We start from the raw sequence: 20,009 nt of genomic DNA, 5'->3' as shown, positions 1-20,009 counted from the left end.
TACAAGCTAAAATATAAACCTTGGTTGTGAAAAACCAAAGTTGTCCTTTAAGTACTAGCAATCATAGGTAATTTTGTCACGACTCAGGGCTTGAGGTGAAATCATTGATTTAGCATTTGGCCATTTCACCATGCAAAATCAAACAGTAAGAGTAATGAAAACATACCTTGACATTGTCTCCTGCCAAGAGCACCATTGGTCCAGAGGTGCATTGCACATACAGTAGTTTACTGCCAAATATGGGGATATTTTCTGTTGATATGAAATCTAAAACCTGTGCCTGATATTTCCCTTTTAAAAACATACAAAAACATGCCAGCACTGTTTGTCTTTGACAAGACAACAAAATGGCCTTCACTCCCCTTTACACAAAATGAAATTCATTACTGAGGAGGGCCCACTTTCCATAACAAAAAGGAACAAATAATAGTTATGTCATGGATCATATGGCTTGATACAGCATCAGATAAATAACTCATTCCAAATACAATCAATCATGCTCACAATCATTTTATAATCATACATTATATGGGATGATTATGTGGGCTGTTTCTACCCACATGTTGAAAAACGTTTTATTATTGTCCCACAATAGGAACACTAATGTTTCGAAGAAAAAAAAATCCTCTTTGATCAAAGTGTAGAGACATGATTCTCTGTCTGCTGGGACTTATAGCTTTGAAACCAGTATTAACTAATGGTTCTTAACTTCTACATCAAATAACACCGCAAATGTAATCTTTTGGATGAAACAGAGCGCAGCAGACATTGGACAGACAGGTACAGGGAAGCAGTATTGTTTTGGTTCCTATACTGTATACGTACCTCAGTGATCTTGTTTGGTTCTAATTGTTCTGACCCTCCATCTCCCTGGTTACTGGGTCTTCAGAATTCATTGGGCCTCATTCAGCAATAAACTCGTAAGTTGTCTTCTTAAATTTCTTCCTAAGCGAATTCCTAAGAGAAGTCGAGTCAGATTCATGAAATGTTCTTAGGCTCTGCCTGCAGTCACACCTGTGTGTGATTGCTGCACACAGAAATCACAGGAAACCACACAGAGAAATAAAGTTGAGAGAATGAAGTAAAGAATACCTAAACTAAAGCCTAAAGATGGTGGAACACCAGACTCCAAACATAAAAATAAATAAATATTTCTGTGGAGGTACTTCTGAAGTGAACAGCAAATTATTTTATTTAACTAATGAATGTATTTTATTATTTCTCTCACATTAATCAACATATCACCACTCGATATCAATGTAAATTTGCTGAAATTAGCTGTTAAAAATGTTATCCATATTTCATGTTCAGGAGTAGCGTTAGTAGTGGATATAAAACATTTTAGTACTGAAAGCTGGTGGGTGGATATAGAGGGTCTTTAAGGTAGCAGCTGCTTGGTATGTAATGGGGTGGAAATAGGGGTGTGGTGGGTGATATGGTGGTGCAAGGAGGGGTGTAGGGGGCTGTGTGGGGTATGGGGATGGGTGTGACGGGTGGGTATAGGGGGGCTTTCAGGTAGGAAGGGGACTTGAAAATGGGGGTGTGGCGAATGTCGGGATATGGGGGTATGGGGGGGCGATGAGGGTGGGTTGGGTGGGGGGTTATGGGGTGGGTATGGGGCTTGGGCTTCAACTCAACCGGGTCTGTTTGGGTTAGATGCATTTGGCTGCAGACCCCCACCTGAAAATATTTTCTGCTAGGGAAATGTTTTCAAGATTTATCAAAATGTTTCGAAAATAGCCGATCTACAAGTTCAAAATTGCCAGTAATGGGACGTGTTGTGAGCTTGTAGATCAGCTATTTTCAAACAAAGTATAAAATAGGGTTAAAGTGATTAAACTGTTCCTCGTTTGCTGTGGACCCCCTGGAACAGCTTCAAGGACCCCTGGGGGTCCCCAGACCACACCTTTGAGAACCTTTTTTGCTCTAAAGATATGATAAAAATATTATTGTAATTTAAATCCTATATTATACAACTGTAGAATTGAAGAAACTTCGAGAATTAATTATTTTAGCACAAACATATCACACTTAAGAACTCAAAGGCCACCCTAAGAGTGCTCTCTAGTATGCGTAGATTTCTTCTTAACTTAAGAACAAATCACAGCTAAGAAAACATTTGTGAATGCCAAAATCTCTTAAAAAACTTCTTAAGTGGGTCTAAGAACAAATTTGTTCGTAAGTACGGTGAATCGGGCCCAATGTCTCTGAGTTGACATAATAACATAACATAAGTTACATAACATAACATAACAGTGGAGTGCAGCAGAGTGCAGATGCCAACAGGCCCAGAAAGCACTGGGCCTGGCTATAGTTAGATGGCCCTGTGGGACTGTGGTTTTTCCACTTGGCCATGGCCAGGTGCTAATGGTCACACTGGTATCACTTTGGGCTCTTAAGTGAATGCATTCCTGTAAAGATTACACTTGGCACAGTGCTGTCAACCTGCAGATGTCAATCATGTAAGATAGTGGAGATTTCTGCCTAGGTTTGGGATAATGCCTCCCCCTGGTGGGGAAATCACATAGGCTACCTGTATGTCAGTGGTTCTCAAACTGTTTCATTTCAAGGACCCCCCCCCCATGATTCTGAGAGTGTACAAAATGGAAACATAATGGACCCTTGTCCTTTGCATTTGGTTCCATTTGTTACACTCTCAGAGTTACAGACCATGCAGTAAGGGTCCCTTTGAAAGCTCCTCAAGAATCCAAAGGGGTCCCTGGATAGTAAGACCAATACATGTACTGTAAAAGGTAGATGTGTTTGGGTCAAGAAGTGTGAAGTACAAGGGTACAAGTGTAGGCCACATACACATACAGTATGCACTACTACACACTACAGTGCAGATGAGTAGCCTCCCCAAGCCTACTTTTCGTAAAGTTTGTGCCTGGAGGTGCACCGATGAGAATAGACAGGCACAAACACAGATACTTTGATATACTCATTTTAGAGCCTGGAGCTACAGTATAGGGACCTGTTAAAACAGCTTGAACAGGAAAAAGAAAAAGAAGACGTGTACTTCCATTATTGTGTAAGTTTTACCCAAGGGTGTGTTCTCTGTGTGCGCGTGCCGCTGAGCCAACAGTCATCACCCCATCTATGAGTCAGAGAGAGAGAGAGAGAGAGAGAGAGAGAGAGAGAGAGAGAGAGAGAGAGAGAGAGAGAGAGAGAGAGAGAGAGAGAGAGAGAGAGAGAGAGAGAGAGAGAGAGAGAGAGAGAGAGAGAGAGAGAGAGAGAGAGAGGGAGAGGGACATTTTATTGTCCCTACTAATACACTACTGATAAGGATATAGGATATTAAGAATTAGAACCGTTCAATGACTAATACACTGACAATGATATTAAGAATGTGAACCTTTCAATGACTACACTGATAGTGTGACATATAGAATTTGCATCTCAGGCTCAGGGCTGTTTGGGTGATATACGTGTTGAATTAACTTTCAACCAACAAATAATGACCAATTAGATCTAATCCGGACAATTTTGAACAGATGAAACTAAATTAAGAGCAGAGCGCTTTCTAGGGACAGCACTATACGGATTTTTCTTTTTTTAAATGAGAATACAACAAATCAAACAAAATCAAGAATTTCAATAGATAAAATGTAAAATCAAAAATACTTAGGCTAATGGTTTCTGCTTCTTTCTGCCTTCTCCTCTGCATACGTTGTGACTTTTAACTCTCTCAGAAACTTTCCATCTGCAGCTACTGCAGAGTGGTGGAAAGTAAGTACATTTACTCAAGTACTTTGAATACTTTTACTTCTACTCCACTACTTCTCAAAGGCAAATATTGTACTTTTACTCCACTACAATTTGAAAACTTTAGTTACTAGTTACTTTGTAGATTTGAATTATTATTACAAAACAAAAACATACACTAACCACTTCAGCCCTATTTAAACTTTGGCTATTTGAAAATAGCCAATCTAAGCTCACAACGCTTCGAGATGCGATGCGTTGTGAGCTTGTTTAGATCTGCTATTTTCAAAAGATTTTATACATTGATACCTATCATACCTTGTGAAACGCATAATGAGTACTTTTACTTTTGGTAATTTAAGAATATTTTGATGCCCATACTTATGTACTTTTTACTCAAGTAAATTTTGATTACCTGACTTTTACTTGTAACAGAGGTGTTTCTACATTGCAGTATTGGTACTTTTACTGAAGTAAAGAAATGTAGTGCTTTTTCCACCACTGCTACTGTACCTTTCCTGAGCACAAAAGCCCACACTGTGCCCTCGCCAAGAAGAATCTGGAAGAATTGATGTCATGAACAACTTATATGGCTTCACATCCCCCTGAGAGTACAGGTCCAAGCTGTTGGTTCTTGTTGATCGTGAACAACAATTTCTTATTGCTTACCTATTCATCAGAAGCCTGCTTTCAAAATGACAGCCCTGTCATAATAACATAACACGCTTAAAACAAATGATTGTACTTTTAATACAATAGCATTGTGGCAACAATCCCTGATTTACCATATTCTCTGCAACCTGAGAGATTCGATAATCAACTTGGGCTTTTATTAGTATTATTATTAGCCTGTTGTTGTAGCTGTTAGTATTATTCTAATAATAATAATAATAATTATTATTATTTTAACATATTAAGAATTTAGATGCCTGATCCTCTCTTCATCATCATCTTCATAATTTTCATCATCTCTCCAGAGTGACTTTCAATGCAGAGATCAGTTAAATGTGATGTTAAAGCATCACTTATGTAACTTTTTCTTAATGAATAAAATGTAATGTTGTCCAATCTGTATTGTAGAGTATGCTAATACAATATAACTTATACAATTGGGGTGGTTGTATTTTGTCTCCCTGCTCTTCTATTGAGATCGTGTCAAAGGTCATGTCTCACCTAGACACAGGATCTGACCTGATGGTCAAGATTCAATTTATCCCCTGAGCAAGCAGGCAGGCTCTATTAGTTCAATGGTAAACATTTCAGCACTTGCGCAGGAAACCAGGTTCAAAATAGTTACATAGTGCAGCTTTAAGTCACATGCACAGTGTGGTCACATATGGCTGCAGCTGTTTCCTTTTGGTTATGGCTGGTCTTTCTCATCAAAAGTCCTTCCTGTGTCACCTCTGCTGCTTTCTCCAAAACCGACATGGAAATGTAGCCTTGGTGTCTCGTCCGCGGTCTCACTGGCAGGGCCATTTTAATGCCTAGTTCCTAACATGCCCATTTATGGCTGCGTCAAACCATATAGGCTCATAAACCTGTCAGCTAAATATATGGCAGTCTTCTAGTGTCTCCTTAAGGTCGATGCGTTTTATTGCTCTTTTTGTCATTTACTGTTTACAATAATTAAACGTGTCTATCTTTTCCTCATACCTGGCTGCAGTGAATGTAGTGGTGAAAGTGCAAACAACAGAATATAAGACCTGGGGGGACTCGTGTATAAGTGAATAGTATCTCAACGCTTGTTGATATAGAAGAGTTGTTCCGGTAGATTAAAGACCTCCAGGAGGCACTGTTTTCCCAACAAGTAACACCAGACTAACCTAATATTACCCTTCACTGCTTGGAATGGATTCAATGATTCTCTTTATAGAAACAACTCCAAACAACAACAGCCTGTTTCAAACACAACGTTACATTTTGATTCTAACAGCAGGGACAAGAGGGTGCATCAACCATAGTTGTCATTGGAGTGTAATAACCAGAAACGTTGCACTCAGAAAAGCAAGGTGGTCCAAAAGATTAAATATGATGGCAGCATACTCACTTTTCGCTGAATGCTGGCACAATCTTCACAATCTGGCCATAATAATCTGTTGATTCATGCTGGATCTCAAAATTATTAACGTTTTGAATTGTGGGTGTACTTGTTCCCACCTGCCTTCCCTCCCTACTCATAAAACCAGGTGTTTTACTCTGCTTGCGTGACACCGGCAGTTCTGTAGCCCAATAATCGTGATTTAAGCTTTTCCGAAGAGATGACTGCCCAAACACGCAACGGACAGTTTTAGTGCGGCAGTCCGACACATAAAACACACACACACACACACACACACACACACACACACACACACACACACACACACACACACACACACACACACACACACAGATGGTTTCTTGTATAATTTATATGGAAAACAGGTTAAAAACATTAGTCTCCCTTTTTATAAAACTGCAACAGTTACCTATTGTCATCAATACAACAGTGTACCGGCATTCACATCCTGCCTTTAGTGGCAGCAGTGAGTCTCAATACCAAGTGCAGGAGGAATAGAATGATGCTGCTGAATATCACATGCGGCCGTGGTTGCATTGAGCTCAGTGTGGCTGGTTGTCCATCTGTGAGGCTGACTGGAAAGATCGGATATCTTCCCCGATGAACTCTGTCACTGCGGAGAGAGGAGACAGTCTATCAGTCTATCTATCTATCTATCTATCTATCTATCTATCTATCTATCTATCTATCTATCTATCTATCTATCTATCTATCTATCTATCTATCTATCTATCACAGTGGTTCCCAAACTTTTTAGCTCGAGACCCAAAAGAGAAATTGGACCCAAACTAGTGAAAATAGCATATCTACAAGCTCACAACGCGTTGCGAGCTTGTGGATAATAATAATAATAATAACTTGGATTTATATAGCGCCTTTCAAAAAACCAAGGACGCTTTACAGTACAGAAAATAAACAAATTAATTGCCAAAAGCCTGAGTAAATAAGTGTCTCTTCATGTGGATCTGCTATTTTCAGTACTTCTTAAAACTTTCTTTTTTATTTATTTATGGAAATGTAACTTCCGTGCAACTCTTGCCCCGTAGTTGATTAAAAATAATATTGCAAATATATTGTGCAGCAAATCTCATAGTTTCACCAACATTGTTGTGGTGAAGTAGTGTTGATCTCACTAACAGGTGTGCAGCACAGTGTGAGGATGACAGCTGTTGCAATCTTTATAAACTTGATCAGGCATGTGCACCGCTCACAGACACACAGAGAGACCACACACCTGTGACACACGCACACGGGAGATAGACGCCGTTAAGTTAAGCCCACGTCTGCACGCACGCACGCACGCACACACACACACACACACACACACACACACACACACACACACACACACACACACACACACACACACACACACACACACACACACACACACACACACACACACACACACACACACACACAGTGAGACAGAGAGCCCGCGCACCTATGACACCCGTAAGTGTGCATGCGCAGGAGACAGACGCCATAGGCTACACACCTAAGATGCGTAATACATGCTTAACAGGTGCGCAGCACTGTGTAGAAGAGACAGACAGACATAGAGAGACAGAGGAGAGAGAGAGACAGTGTGACGTTACTGCGTCACATATTTCATTGAATCGTGCCTCCTGGCAAAGATTTGAGCACACCTTTCTAGTTAATGTTATTACCTTCGGCTGCATTCACCGTGATATATGACACGTCAAAATGTCCTACTGTGAAAAGATTCCATAATCTCACCTTCTTCTAATGTAATATGATGCATGGCAGAGGAGCTGGCAAACTCCAGGTGACTCTCCTGCATCTTGGAGCCAGTCTGAGCGTCCCTCTCCCCACCCTGGCCGGCTCCCAGAGCCCTGCCCTGGTGATCCCAGCCTTTATATTGGTGGTAAGGTGCTGGGTAGAAGTCCTGATAAGGGCCTTGGTTGGAGGGAGGCGAGGGACACGCCTCCTGGGGGAAAGCAGAGTACTGGGGATAAGGGGAGGAGGAGGGCATGGGAGGCAGGGGAGACGAGGAGATGGGACTCCCGGCGGGGAAGGGGCTGAGAGACGAGGAGTGGGACGGTGAGGGCGAGGAGGACAGATACGGCGAGTCCAGCCACGGGGAAGGTGAGGGAGAGGGCGGCTGCGGGATCCGGGGGTAGAGGGGGGGCAGGAGCTCCGTGAAGCCCAGCTCCAGGTTCTCGAAGCTGGGGTGGCGCTCGGACAGCGTTCCCCTGGATCCAGCGGGGTCCTCCGCGGCGCCAGTAGCCTCGGGTTTGGAGTAGTACTCTTCGTGGTAGCCAGGGGCGGGGTAGGGAGGGGAGTAGGCGGAGGGGTACGGAGGCAGGTGGAAGCCCAGGCCTCTGTCCTCGGCCGTGGGATCGGCTCTCAGATGGTGGCCCCTGCCGGGGACCCCCATGGGGGACATGGGTACCCCCTCCAGGGGCAGTGCCGACGGGCGTGACAGCAGGGGATCCTCCTCTTTGAACATGACTGCAGGGATAAATAGAAACGGTCACATCTTTTATGTACAGTATTACATTTGAATACACACTGTCTGGTCCAGTCCGTCACCTGAAGAGGATCCAATTCAAGGGTCAAAGTGGGGGGAAGAGTTTACTCCAGGGGGCGCCACCGCATGACAGCTGCTACATTACACTCACTCCTGCACAGTCACTTCACACACCACAAGTGGCACCAGCTGCATTGTAAAATCTTGGGTGTTAATTAAACCCTGAAAGGTCCGAAAGGGCCCATTTGGTTTCATTTGGACACTCGCAGAGTTAAAATAACACTAAGGATTTTGTGTGCATGGGGAGCAAGCTTGGCTCAAAATATTATCTGACTGGGTCTGAAAGTTGGTGGGAGTGGATGTTAGGGGTGAAATGACTCATCAAACAATTGATTAATCCAGCAACACAACAGAAAACATGTCTTATGTGATATTTACGACTTCACCAAAATGTGAATGTTACATTGCTACATTGATGATTGAAAATGATGTAGCTGAAGGAGAGACACATGTAAGTGAACATTGGGACATTCGCTGTAGGACACTCACTGGGAAGGTACTTGAAACAGTGAGTGCTGCTCCTCTTTCTCTTCCCGTTGGAGACGTAGAGACAGACGGACACGGGCCGACTCACGGACAGGTCGCTGTAGGCGGGGACCCTCACACACAGCAGACACTGGGGGGAGAGTCCGGCATGAACACGTAATGGATGTGTGAACACTTAATGGAACTCACACATACTTGCATACTGTGTTTTATATGGACACAAGCATGCACGCTCACACGCATGCACGCACCGACACACGCATGCACGTTCACACGCGCACACACACAGAGACGCACGGACACACGCACACACATGCACACACACACGCGCGCGCACACACACACACACACACACACACACACACACACACACACGCACACACACACACGCACACAAATATCACATGTGCACACTTACCTCATTGCAATTGTCCCGGTCAATATGTGCCTCCTCCTCCCACTGAAGTTTTCCATCTGATTGATGAGAACATTGGGGGTGAGGGGTGGGGTATTATGGTCAACAACATGAATTTTGTCTAGTCTTGGGCGGGCGGGATTTTGCTGTCAGAGATGTTATTCAAAATATTAAACTAACACTCCATGCCATTTCAACAGCTTTTGTACAGGAGAGTTTGAACAAGCCATTAATGAATTCCCTCTCTTTGCTATGTCACACCATGAAAAATATGTGTTGTGGAAAGTTTGGCAAAATCAGTAGCCTGGACCGACCAAAGGACCACCATGGTCAACCTTACAGCCCGGCCGCTAGTAGGGCTAAAACGTCAGAAGTTTGTTTCATAGACATAAAGTACAGTATACCATATATGTCAGAAAAGTAGGGAAAGAAACGTTTAATTATGCTCAAAGGTGTTTACCACTGAAGCACTTTGAATTGCATGGAATGTGCAGTAATAATAAAGTGTTACTGGCTAGTAACAGAAATGCAGTGAATACTTCCCCACATCCACACAGAGAGTGGTGGAGGCCTGGAGGGTCTGGGTGGTGTGGGTGCTAAATACGCAGCTATTGTGTATAACAGTGGTTCTCAAACATTTTCATGTCAAGGACCCCCAAAATGATATGTATTTGGCCACGGACCCCATCTCAAAATATTTTGTTCCAGGGACCCCCCAGAAGCAAAGATTTGAGTTACAAATGTTGGCTTTCTAAATATATATATATTCAAATGTTCCCCTATGTCCCCCAGAGGTCTGTACTTGGTCTCCTCCTTTCCCCCCCCTCTAAACCAAATCTCTTTGCAGAAAATAGCTGATCCACAAGTCGTGTGTGTTGTCGTGAGATTGTAGATCTATTTTTGCTGAATGCTGAGCTATTACATGATGCCCAGAGTAGAAATGATTTGGGTTAAACATGGAATGTCTGTTGCTGTTTACCTGTCCCTCTCTCCATGAACAGAACTCTAGAGATGGGCAGGAAGTTGGAGCCGCTCAGCAGGAGCTCCTCCCCTCCCTCCACGGAACAGGAAGTCAGGCTGACTGATTCTATCACTGGCAGCTCCTGGGCTGAACGCTGGGCTAAGAGGGGAGAGGAAGGGAGAGAGAGAAACAGAACCGCTGCCGGTCATCAAATTATTTGCTTAGGAATGTAAAAAAAAAAAAAAAAAAACATGAATTCAAGTCTCCAAGGGGTGACTAATCGTTAGAAAGAAAGTCATTTTGGGGGTGAACTATCCCTTTAACTAAACTAATAACCTATTCATCTGAAACCGCGGCAGAACTGTGCAGTACACTTCAAAGCATTTAAAGTATTCAAATAAAAGCACAGTCGTTCTATAAACGGGGGGTGTGTGAGTGAGTGCCTGTGATGTGTCACTCACAGCACTCGATGGGCAGAGAGGCAACCTGGAGGGCCAGGACGCGGCCAGGAGGGGCCAGCGGAGGAGTCAGCGGGAGGTGGGTACGGAATACCAGACGCACGCGCGTGTTCTTCCTGCCGACGTCCGTCTCTCCCTTCCTCAGCTCGATGTCCGAGTTACGCAGTTTCAGAATCCCGGCACAGTCGATTCTGAGACCCAAAGTCATTGAACATAAAACACAATGTGGAAATGTGTTAGGATGGCTAAAAGCAAGATGTCAGACATGAGTGAAGCGCAGTGGTGGAAAGTAACTAAGTACATTTACTTAAGTACTATACTTAAGTACAATTTTGAGGTATTTGTACTTTACTTGAGTATATCCAATTTCCAATACTTTTACTTCTACTCCACTACATCTCAGAGGCAAATATTGTACTTTTACTCCACTACAATTATTTGAAAACTTTAGTTAGTAGTTACTTTTCAGATATAAACTATGATATAATGAAACATACATTAACTACTTCAGCCCTATTTTATACATAGGCTATTTGAAAATAGCAGATCTACAAGCTCAGAACGCGTCGCATCGCGATGCGTTGTGAGCTTGTAGATCGGCTATTTTCAAATATTTAGTACTTTTACTTTTGGTACTTTAAGTACATTTTGATGCCAATATTTTTGTACTTTTACTCAAGTCATTTTTTAATTCTGGACTTTTACTTGGTTCTTTTACTTAAGTAAAGAATTTGAGTACTTTTTCCACCACTGCGTGTTAGGATGGCTGAAAGCAAGATGTCAGACATGAGTGAAGCGCTATGTTGCGGTGACAGGGTGATGAAGACCGCAAGGTCAAAACATTGTTCCTTTGCTGCTGTTTTACTAATAAAGTTTGGAGCATCTGTAATGTGAGTTGCGAGCCATTTCTTTTGCTTAGCGGGGTGATAGGGTGGACATCATCACATGCAGATACCGGAGGGAGAGTTCTTTTTTCATTCTTTTTTCAGGGCACGGTCGCACCGCACTTTAATTCTACCTATGAGGGTGGATTTTGCCAATGCTTTTCAATGGGAATGGTGTGGTTTAATGGTCTTGCGCATCTTTTCTGTGTGTCGCAAACACAAAACTTTGAATATTTTGTTATCGTTGGATACGATTTTGTCCACAATTCCATGCTGTATTGATGTTGGTACCAAAGAGATGACAGCCAAACGTTGATCAAAATAACAATTCTTTAACTGAATGACTGCCAGAATTATTTCAGATTTCTTGCTGTTTTCTGCCAGAGATTTTTCATTGAAATTAAAAAAGTACTCAGGAGCCGAGATACAGAATTTTTAAGTTTTGAGTTAACAAGGAAGTGGATGGGAGTCTAAATCTTCGAAAAATCATATCTCCTTGGTCTTTGGGTCAAATTGAAAATTTAATTAAAATTTAAAAAATATTTTTCAATAGAACGCATTTATGCGATCTTGGCGGCCAAGTGCGCTATTTAATAGATCGCATTTATGCGTGATTGGCAGGGATTGAGTTAATAAAGTCATGCAGATGTTTAACAATAATTTAACTCTTGGAACAAATGGACCCTTACGGGTCCATTTCGTTTCATTTTAGGCTCTCAAGAGTTAAAGATCTTAATAACGGTCCATTTGGTTACCAACTCTCATCATTTAGCTCGGGACCACCTGGAATCCACTACTCTAACACACTGAATGGTAAATGGACTACATTTATACAGCGCCTTTTGTCCAAAGCGCTTCATAATGTATTTCAAATTCACCCATTTACACACCGATGGCAGAGGAAACCATGCAAGGCATCAATCAACCTGCTCATCTTGAACACCCGGGGATCAAACCGGGAACCTTCAGACGGCTACCTCTGACTCCTGAGCTACTGCTGCCCCGCCTCCAAGTCATAAATAAAATAATATATAACAAATATATGATTACTTGTTCAAGACAGAAGCTGCTCTCTTTGGTTGGCTGACATGTTATTTTACTGTTCTATCAATCTATACCTCCAGACAGAATTCAGATAACATAAGTACAGCTAATCCCCTTTCAACAAGATTTAAAAGGAGCAGGGAGAGTAAGATGGATGGAAGGCTCTGAAATGGAGTAACAACAAAGAAAGTAATGTGAAAATAGACATAGCTGTTGTTGAGATAGAAGGATAAAAAAGAGGAGGAAGATAGCAGGGTTTGGAAAGAGGAGTGAGTTCAAAGGAGGACTCTCTTGTCTGTCTGTCTGTCTGTCTGTATGTCTGTCTGTCTGTCTGTCTGTCTGTCTGTCTGTCTGCCTGTCTGTCTGCCTGTCTGTCTGTCTGTCTGTCTGTCTGTCTGTCTGTCTGTCTGTCTGTCTGTCTGTCTGTCTGTCTGTCTGTCTGTCCGTCCTACTCACAGTGCAGTCATGTTGGTCTCAGGGTTGAGTGGTATGTCCAGCAGCTTGGTGCCAGCCTGGACGCTCTCCTGACTGGCAGTGCCCACCATCTTCCCTGTCACCCTGAGAGGAGGGGAAACCACGGTATTAAGGGCGTGGATGCTACCATTTTCGGTGATCACCCTCCCACCGCGGTGGTTTGAAAACTACAGCATGTAACATGTACTGTAGCATGCAGCCACCTTTAGACAACCCTTGGTACGGTACATATAGTCTAGCAGTATTTCATTGAATTATTATGCTGTTTTTGCTGTTTGTCCACATAAATTAAAAGCCACGCCTGCTAGTGCGGCTAAAAATGATTACGTCCGATGCCGATCTTCCCAGACAAAAATGTCATGTTTTTTGGCATACAGGTGTATGCCAAAAATAAAGTACATAAAGTACCTGTGTATCTGATAGAACGGATGGGGCCTGATAGACCGGTCATCAGCTGTTCCAACAAACACCTGCAGAGAAAGAGGCTTCCTCTCTGTATAGCCACAAAGCTGTAGGGAGAGAGAGAGAGACACACACACACACACACACACACACACACACACACACACACACACACACACACACACACACACACACACACACACACACACACACACACACACACACACACACACACACACACACACACACACACACACACACACACACACACACTTGTTATATTATATATAATTTTATTGCACCTCTGATGCTAGAAAAAGGAGTTGACATGTGACACAAGTCATGAGCTCGATTTGAACCCGTGACGCCTCAGTTAGGTGTCTGTCTACGGGGTCTGCACACTTGAGCCTAATTTACACCCCATCACACGGCTGTGTTGCTCGCCAAAAATAACAGGTTTTCAAGGTAACAAGGTGACACAGCACAGTTGAGCATTCGAGCAACAGCAAGCCCACAGCATACCATACGGAGAGCACAATTTAGGGATTTATTTATGGTATTCATAAATTGTGGGACAGTCCGGTATTTAATTATTCATAGACCTGAATGACACCAGGTGTAAAGTCTGGAACTGCAACTCAGACAAGGACATGTCACTTTTTGGACACACGTCAAGTTTCTTTTCAGTACTGAGAACGACAAGTTTCTTTTTAGTACTGAGAACGACAAGTTTCTTTTTAGTACTGAGAGTACTACTTTAGTAAACAGGAACAAAGCTGAACAAAAGACTGAGGAATGCATTCATCAAATTTCTCATTTTTTTAACAAGCTTTTTCTTTTTGAAATTACAAAGGGGACCACGCAAGTCGGGAATGATGTAAGTCGGGAACGATGCAAGCAGGGAATGTATGCGCCACACGGTTATGCAATGCCCGTGGGACCCAGTGTCAGAGTACACTTGTTGTACCAAACTATCCGTAGTCCTGGCAGTAATTTGTTATAATTTACTTTATTTAAGCTAATAATAATACATAATAAAAGTAATACGACTTATACAAAGCTCTCAAAGCTTGTAATAGTGTGTCTTCTTTTTCTATAAGATAAGATAAGATTCAAGATTCATTCAACCAACCAGGCTTCGTGTTTTGGTCATGTGGTCAGTTAGGCTGTACCTTGACGACAGGGTGGCCTGCCGGTGTAGCTTTGACGGCTCCCCGGCTGCCCTCCGTCTCATAGTGGGCTCTGTGGTGTGGGCGGGGCTGCACCTCGATTCGAAGCTCGTATTGATCAAACTGGGATGGCAGTGGCCAATCGAGTGGTGGAAGGGCGTTTGACCTGAAAGTGTACAATGAATGACACACAATTATGGATAACATTGGTTAGGATTAGACCCCCAAGATTTCACACAAACACAACGGACATCATACAGGGATTTCTGTTTCCAATTCAGTATATATTTATATATATATATATATATATATATATATATATATATATATATATATATATATATATATATATATATATATATAAAGCCCAGGACAAAATGTTAGCTTCAACTTTCATAACTCACACAGAGTTCTCCATATATTAGGAAGTGAACATTGAATGATTAATGATTTAACTGGTTAAAAAAGTGAGGATGACAATTACTACTATGACTAGTACTATTGCTGCTATTAAATACGTCTTAGAAAAAAATGCATCTATGCTAAAGCTGAACACATTACACCAATCCTTAGATCTCTGCATTGGTCATAAAATTGATTTAAAAAAATCATATTCCATGCGTTTAAATTCCTTTTCTGCCTTTGCATGCATTTTTCTTTTGCATTTTATAAAGCACTTTGAATTGCCTTTGTGATATGAAATATGCTACAGATAAACTTATCCTTAGTACGGCTACTGCTATGCTTAAAAGAATAAACATCCAAAGAAGAAGAACAAGAAGACTTTTGCCCAAAACGCATAATATGTATCTTTTCAGATGTATGATGTCCTTGCCTGAACAGAGGACTATGGGCACTGGCGCGGGTCCGTCCCCAGCCCAGAGAAGGGGGAACAGACAAGTAGTCCATGCCCAGGGTCTGCTGCTCTCTCCTGGGCTGGTGGGGCTCTGGCAGAGGCCCTGGAGTCTGCTCCTGTTCCACCTCCCTGCTAGACAGCTAAACGAAACGCAGTGATGGAGATCATTATTTAACCCATTCGATCCGGGAACGCACCTGTTCATAGTGTGGCACAGAGTGCCGTGCTATGAGACATTTTTAACTCAAATCTTTGCTTCTGGAGGTCCCTGGAACAAAATATTTTACAAATGTTCGCTTAAAAAAAAAAATATATATATATAAGATTTGCACACATTTTCACAAATGTTCAAAAATAGCAGATCTACAAGCTCATAGTCAAAGACGTCTAAAATGACACAAATGCGTTCCCGGATTGAATGGGTTAAAATCTCAGTTTTTACTGTACTAGGGTGATTGTGGGCAGGCGTGTGCTGGGGAAGGCCAAACAGTTTTTTGTCTGATGTGTACATGTGCCGTGCAGGTCGGCCTTCATGTCTTTGTTTTATGAGTTGTGTCATCTTTATGGAGTATCTGATGTTAATAAATGGATTGACACATCCAAAGATACCAGCACTCTCTGGCAGGGCCGGATTAACCCTTCGTGGTGCCCTGTGCTACGACCCGTTTCGGTGCCCCCCGGGCCCACTTTGTCAGCAGGGGGGTTCGGAAAATTGACGTTTCATCGGCGCGTTTCACCGTTTAGCGCTCCTTCAGCAGCCGCTGCTTAAAATTTCGCCGCTTTTCGGCGATAGTTCTTCTTTCACTTTCTCCCCACCGTTTGGTGCCCCCCCCCCTAAGGTTGGTGGCCTGTGCTTCAGCACCTAAATCCCTTCCGTTAATCCTCACTGCTCTCTGGACATTGAATTAATTGCACGTGTCATTCTAAAGTCACCCCGGTTGCCCTCGCAGGAGTACCTAAAGGTGAAGGGCTCTACAGTAGCCTTATAATACAGTATCTTATATGATTGGAAAGCCTGTCCAGGTTCCCTTTACAATGGATTCCCATTCATAATGATAAATGGGGGGGCCCCCTTTTCTGGATGGGGGTCCACTTGAATATCTTGAAAGTGTTCGCGGGGCCCTTTCTCTGCCTTTTCAGGGTATGTTCATTTTAATGATCAATCAGTTGATTGTGTTTTTATATTAATGTTATATTATCATAAAGATCATAAAGAAGTGTTTTGCCAATGATTTTTTTTTGGGGGGGGGACTTCCACTATCCTCACGGCCCACCAGTGGGCCCCGGTAAATCAAATGTGGCAGTGTGAGCTTCATTCCAACCGCTCACCTGCTCCAATGATGTCTTCCTGGTTTTCTGTGGGATGCTGAGCTCATAGCCGCTGTTCGGGCCCTGAGTCTGCGAGGTGGAGGAGTCACTCCCGTCCACGTTGCACCCGTGGAGCTCCTCCGAGTAGCTCCCCCTCCGCGAGGTGCAGGGGGAGGCCAGGGGGGAGTTCCTCCTCTTCTTACCCCCCGGGGAGGTGGGCCTCGAGGACGAGGAGGAGGGCGAGAGGCCGAAATTGACGGCGGCCTCGTTGAGCTCGTCCTCCTCCACTAGCAGCGAGTCGCAGCTGGAGGCGGGGCTGAGCCAGCCGCGGGAGGAGGGGCTAGAGGCGGGGCTCGGGCTGAGGGAGCCGGGGCCGCCGTCGCGGTATGAAAACGGGTCCAGCAGGGGGAGGTAGAGGCGCTCGCGGTCCCAGCCGCTGCCGCCCGTGTCCCAGTAGCTGGAGCTGTCGGGGGCGGGGTCATCGTCAGGTGAGATGGTGGTGATCTGGATGCTGGGGCACTCTAACACACGAGACCCTGATACCTGAGGAACAGCGAGGTACAGAGAGAGAGAGAGAGACACACACACAGACACACAGACACACACACACACACACACACACACACACACACACACACACACACACACACACACACACACACACACACACACACACACACACACACACACACAATTGATTAATTGAATACGGAGGACCACAATGGAAACAAGCCCCTTGGGCTTTTTGTGTTATCCTTTTAGCTTTTAGCATCATTGTAAAATCGTACCACTGTACTATTTGCAAACTGTTAATAAAGTATTCAATCAATCAATCAAGAATACCCACACACACACACACACACACACACACACACACACACACACACACACACAGACACAGACACACACACACACACACACACACACACACACACACACACACACACACACACACACACACACACACACACACACACACACACACACACACACACACACACACACACACACACACACACATTCAGACAGAAAGACAGATAGTAAGGGAAAGAAATATAGGTTTTGTGTATGATCGGCTTTATATACATACTTTTATATATATATATATATATATATATATATATCGGCCCATGTGTCGGTCTGTCGGTCTGTCTGTCTGTCTGTCTGTCTGTCTATGTCCTCTTACCTGCACGGAGCGTGCTGGCAGGCTTTCATAGGTCCCGCTGAACTCCCTCACCAGGGCCCTCCGGGGGGGTGGGGAATGCATCCCTGCCCGCTGATTGGCTGACGACGAAGGGCTAGGGATGCCAATTGATTGGCCTCCATGAGTGGCAGCCAGGTGGTTGTCTGTATAACCAATGGGAAGCAATTAGCACACGACACAGAGGTGTGTGGACAGACAACTGAACAGGTTGATTTCCAGTTATTATAACGACACTTCGCATATCGGTGCTGTCGGGTGGAAACCTCACATGTCCAAAACTTTTCAGGACTCAAATTCAACAATAGCATTGCGTTTTTTGAGCTTATAGTTCTGCTATTTTTGCCACTTTTGTGTGCCACTGTAGTAGTATCACGAAGTAGGGCATTACTTTACTAAAAACCATAACAAATTTAACCCATTAAAGGAGACACACCATGAATTTCACTTTTTTTTTTTTTTTTTTGGCTCCCCAGTGTCTCTTGTACCCCAAAAAATATTTTCTTTTAACATTCAGTCATTCATTCTCATTTCAGAGATTTTCAGAATGGGCGTGTCTGAACAGGCCATCTCAGAATGGCAAGTTTGCTTACCTCACCAAACTTTCTGCCCATGTATTTTGACAGACAGAATTGCTCAGTACCGCAGTACAGCACCCCCCTAGCCAACTGGACGTTTTGGTATTGCAGCTGAAAGTGCTTTATAAGCCTGAGAGAATTGACTTGGGATGAGTATATCTGAGTGTTGATTTAGGCTCAAACCTTTTGAAAATGGTTTGAGGGACATACACCATATGATATTAAATATCAAATATTTTTTTTAAATTCATGGTGTGTCTCCTTTAAGACCTGGAACTGTGTCATTTTTAGATTTGAGCTAAAAAGCATTATTTTACACTTTTGTCTATTCAAAAATAGCAGATATACAAGCTCATAGCGCATAGTTGTGGGGGTCCTTGACATGAACAAGATTGAGCACCACTGATATAGAAACATACGTTTTTCAGAATACTGTTGAGATTTAGGAGACATGTAGAATCGGCTTCAGGTCTCAATGGGTTAAAACATGGAGATAAGAGGTTTCTGCCCGACAGCGACAATATAATATCTTAAGATCTTACAATCTTACATTCAATGTACATTTTTAATAGTTGCCTGTTGCATAATGTACGGTGTTATGTTTAATTCTACTGTATACACTCTCAACATGTGCATCCTCTATGACTATGTCATGTAAGCACTTTATGTGTAGGATTGCATTAATTGCCAAATTCCTTGTATGTAGCTCATACTTGGCAACAAAGGTAGCGCTTCTAATTTCGAGATGACAAGGAGCTGGACGATGAACGAACAACAGCTCCAGCCAAAGGTTATTACCTTTAGCTGATTCATATTCTCGTTAAACCCCATTAATTGGGTTTTTCTCTGCTTAACCACAGAAATGCATGACCAAGGCCCCCATTAGCGAACGGTGTACACTCACACTCACAGTCATTTGTGAAAGTGTACTGAGATGGTGAAATGCTTGCCGGGTGTTCTGATTACCTCAACAACACAGGCCCAATAAATGTGCATAACAGAGCTGAGTTTGTCCCTTTGTCTTATATTAATGGACGGCCTATGAAAACATCGCCAGTGGAAAGAACTGCCTTCAATGAATTGTCCCAATACTTCTATACTATTGAGACAAAACATTATGCAACTACCCTTAAACAATTACTATCTATTTTAAATAATATAATCCTTAATGATTTCGGACAGTCCCAGAAGCAAAATAAAGACCACTCAGGTCTTATTATTTTATTAGAGTAAACATTCTCAAGAAAATATATTTGGGTTTTGTCAAACAATAACCATTCGGGCAGGGACGTGATCCATACAGACCACAATTACAACCGCAGTATTTCCCCGATGTGGTGTGGTTAAGCCACTACACTCATCCGCCTCGCTGGGTCAAACAGTCTTAGAGCTTTTGTGTACGCAGTGAAATCCATGCCGGATCAGTGGAGTGTTTTAAGAGTCCAAGTTTAATGA

At 43.0% G+C, this 20,009-nt stretch overlaps 1 protein-coding gene across 1 annotated transcript in view; it reads right to left on the bottom strand.

The window, feature by feature from the left end:
* Positions 1-6,080: 6,080 nt before the first annotated feature.
* The window catches only part of nfatc4 (nuclear factor of activated T cells 4), a 17,300-nt gene continuing 3,371 nt past the window's right edge, over positions 6,081-20,009 (bottom strand). The window contains exons 2-13 of the mRNA XM_084057219.1: positions 17,962-18,122; positions 16,797-17,318; positions 15,447-15,607; positions 14,615-14,777; positions 13,449-13,549; positions 13,023-13,124; positions 10,642-10,829; positions 10,199-10,339; positions 9,223-9,278; positions 8,808-8,934; positions 7,505-8,239; positions 6,081-6,377 (exon numbers count right to left, since the gene is read on the bottom strand). Of these exons, the coding sequence (XP_083913345.1) occupies positions 6,307-6,377; positions 7,505-8,239; positions 8,808-8,934; positions 9,223-9,278; positions 10,199-10,339; positions 10,642-10,829; positions 13,023-13,124; positions 13,449-13,549; positions 14,615-14,777; positions 15,447-15,607; positions 16,797-17,318; positions 17,962-18,122 (2,528 nt within the window). The 3' untranslated portion in view covers positions 6,081-6,306. The remainder of the gene's footprint in view (positions 6,378-7,504; positions 8,240-8,807; positions 8,935-9,222; positions 9,279-10,198; positions 10,340-10,641; positions 10,830-13,022; positions 13,125-13,448; positions 13,550-14,614; positions 14,778-15,446; positions 15,608-16,796; positions 17,319-17,961; positions 18,123-20,009) is intronic.

Source organism: Gymnoscopelus microlampas (genome assembly GCF_963454915.1).
Source record: "Gymnoscopelus microlampas genome assembly, chromosome: 5".
NCBI lineage: Eukaryota > Metazoa > Chordata > Actinopteri > Myctophiformes > Myctophidae > Gymnoscopelus > Gymnoscopelus microlampas.
The sequence above is the reverse complement of the archived record's forward strand: the minus strand, read 5'-3'. Positions and strand labels throughout refer to the sequence as shown.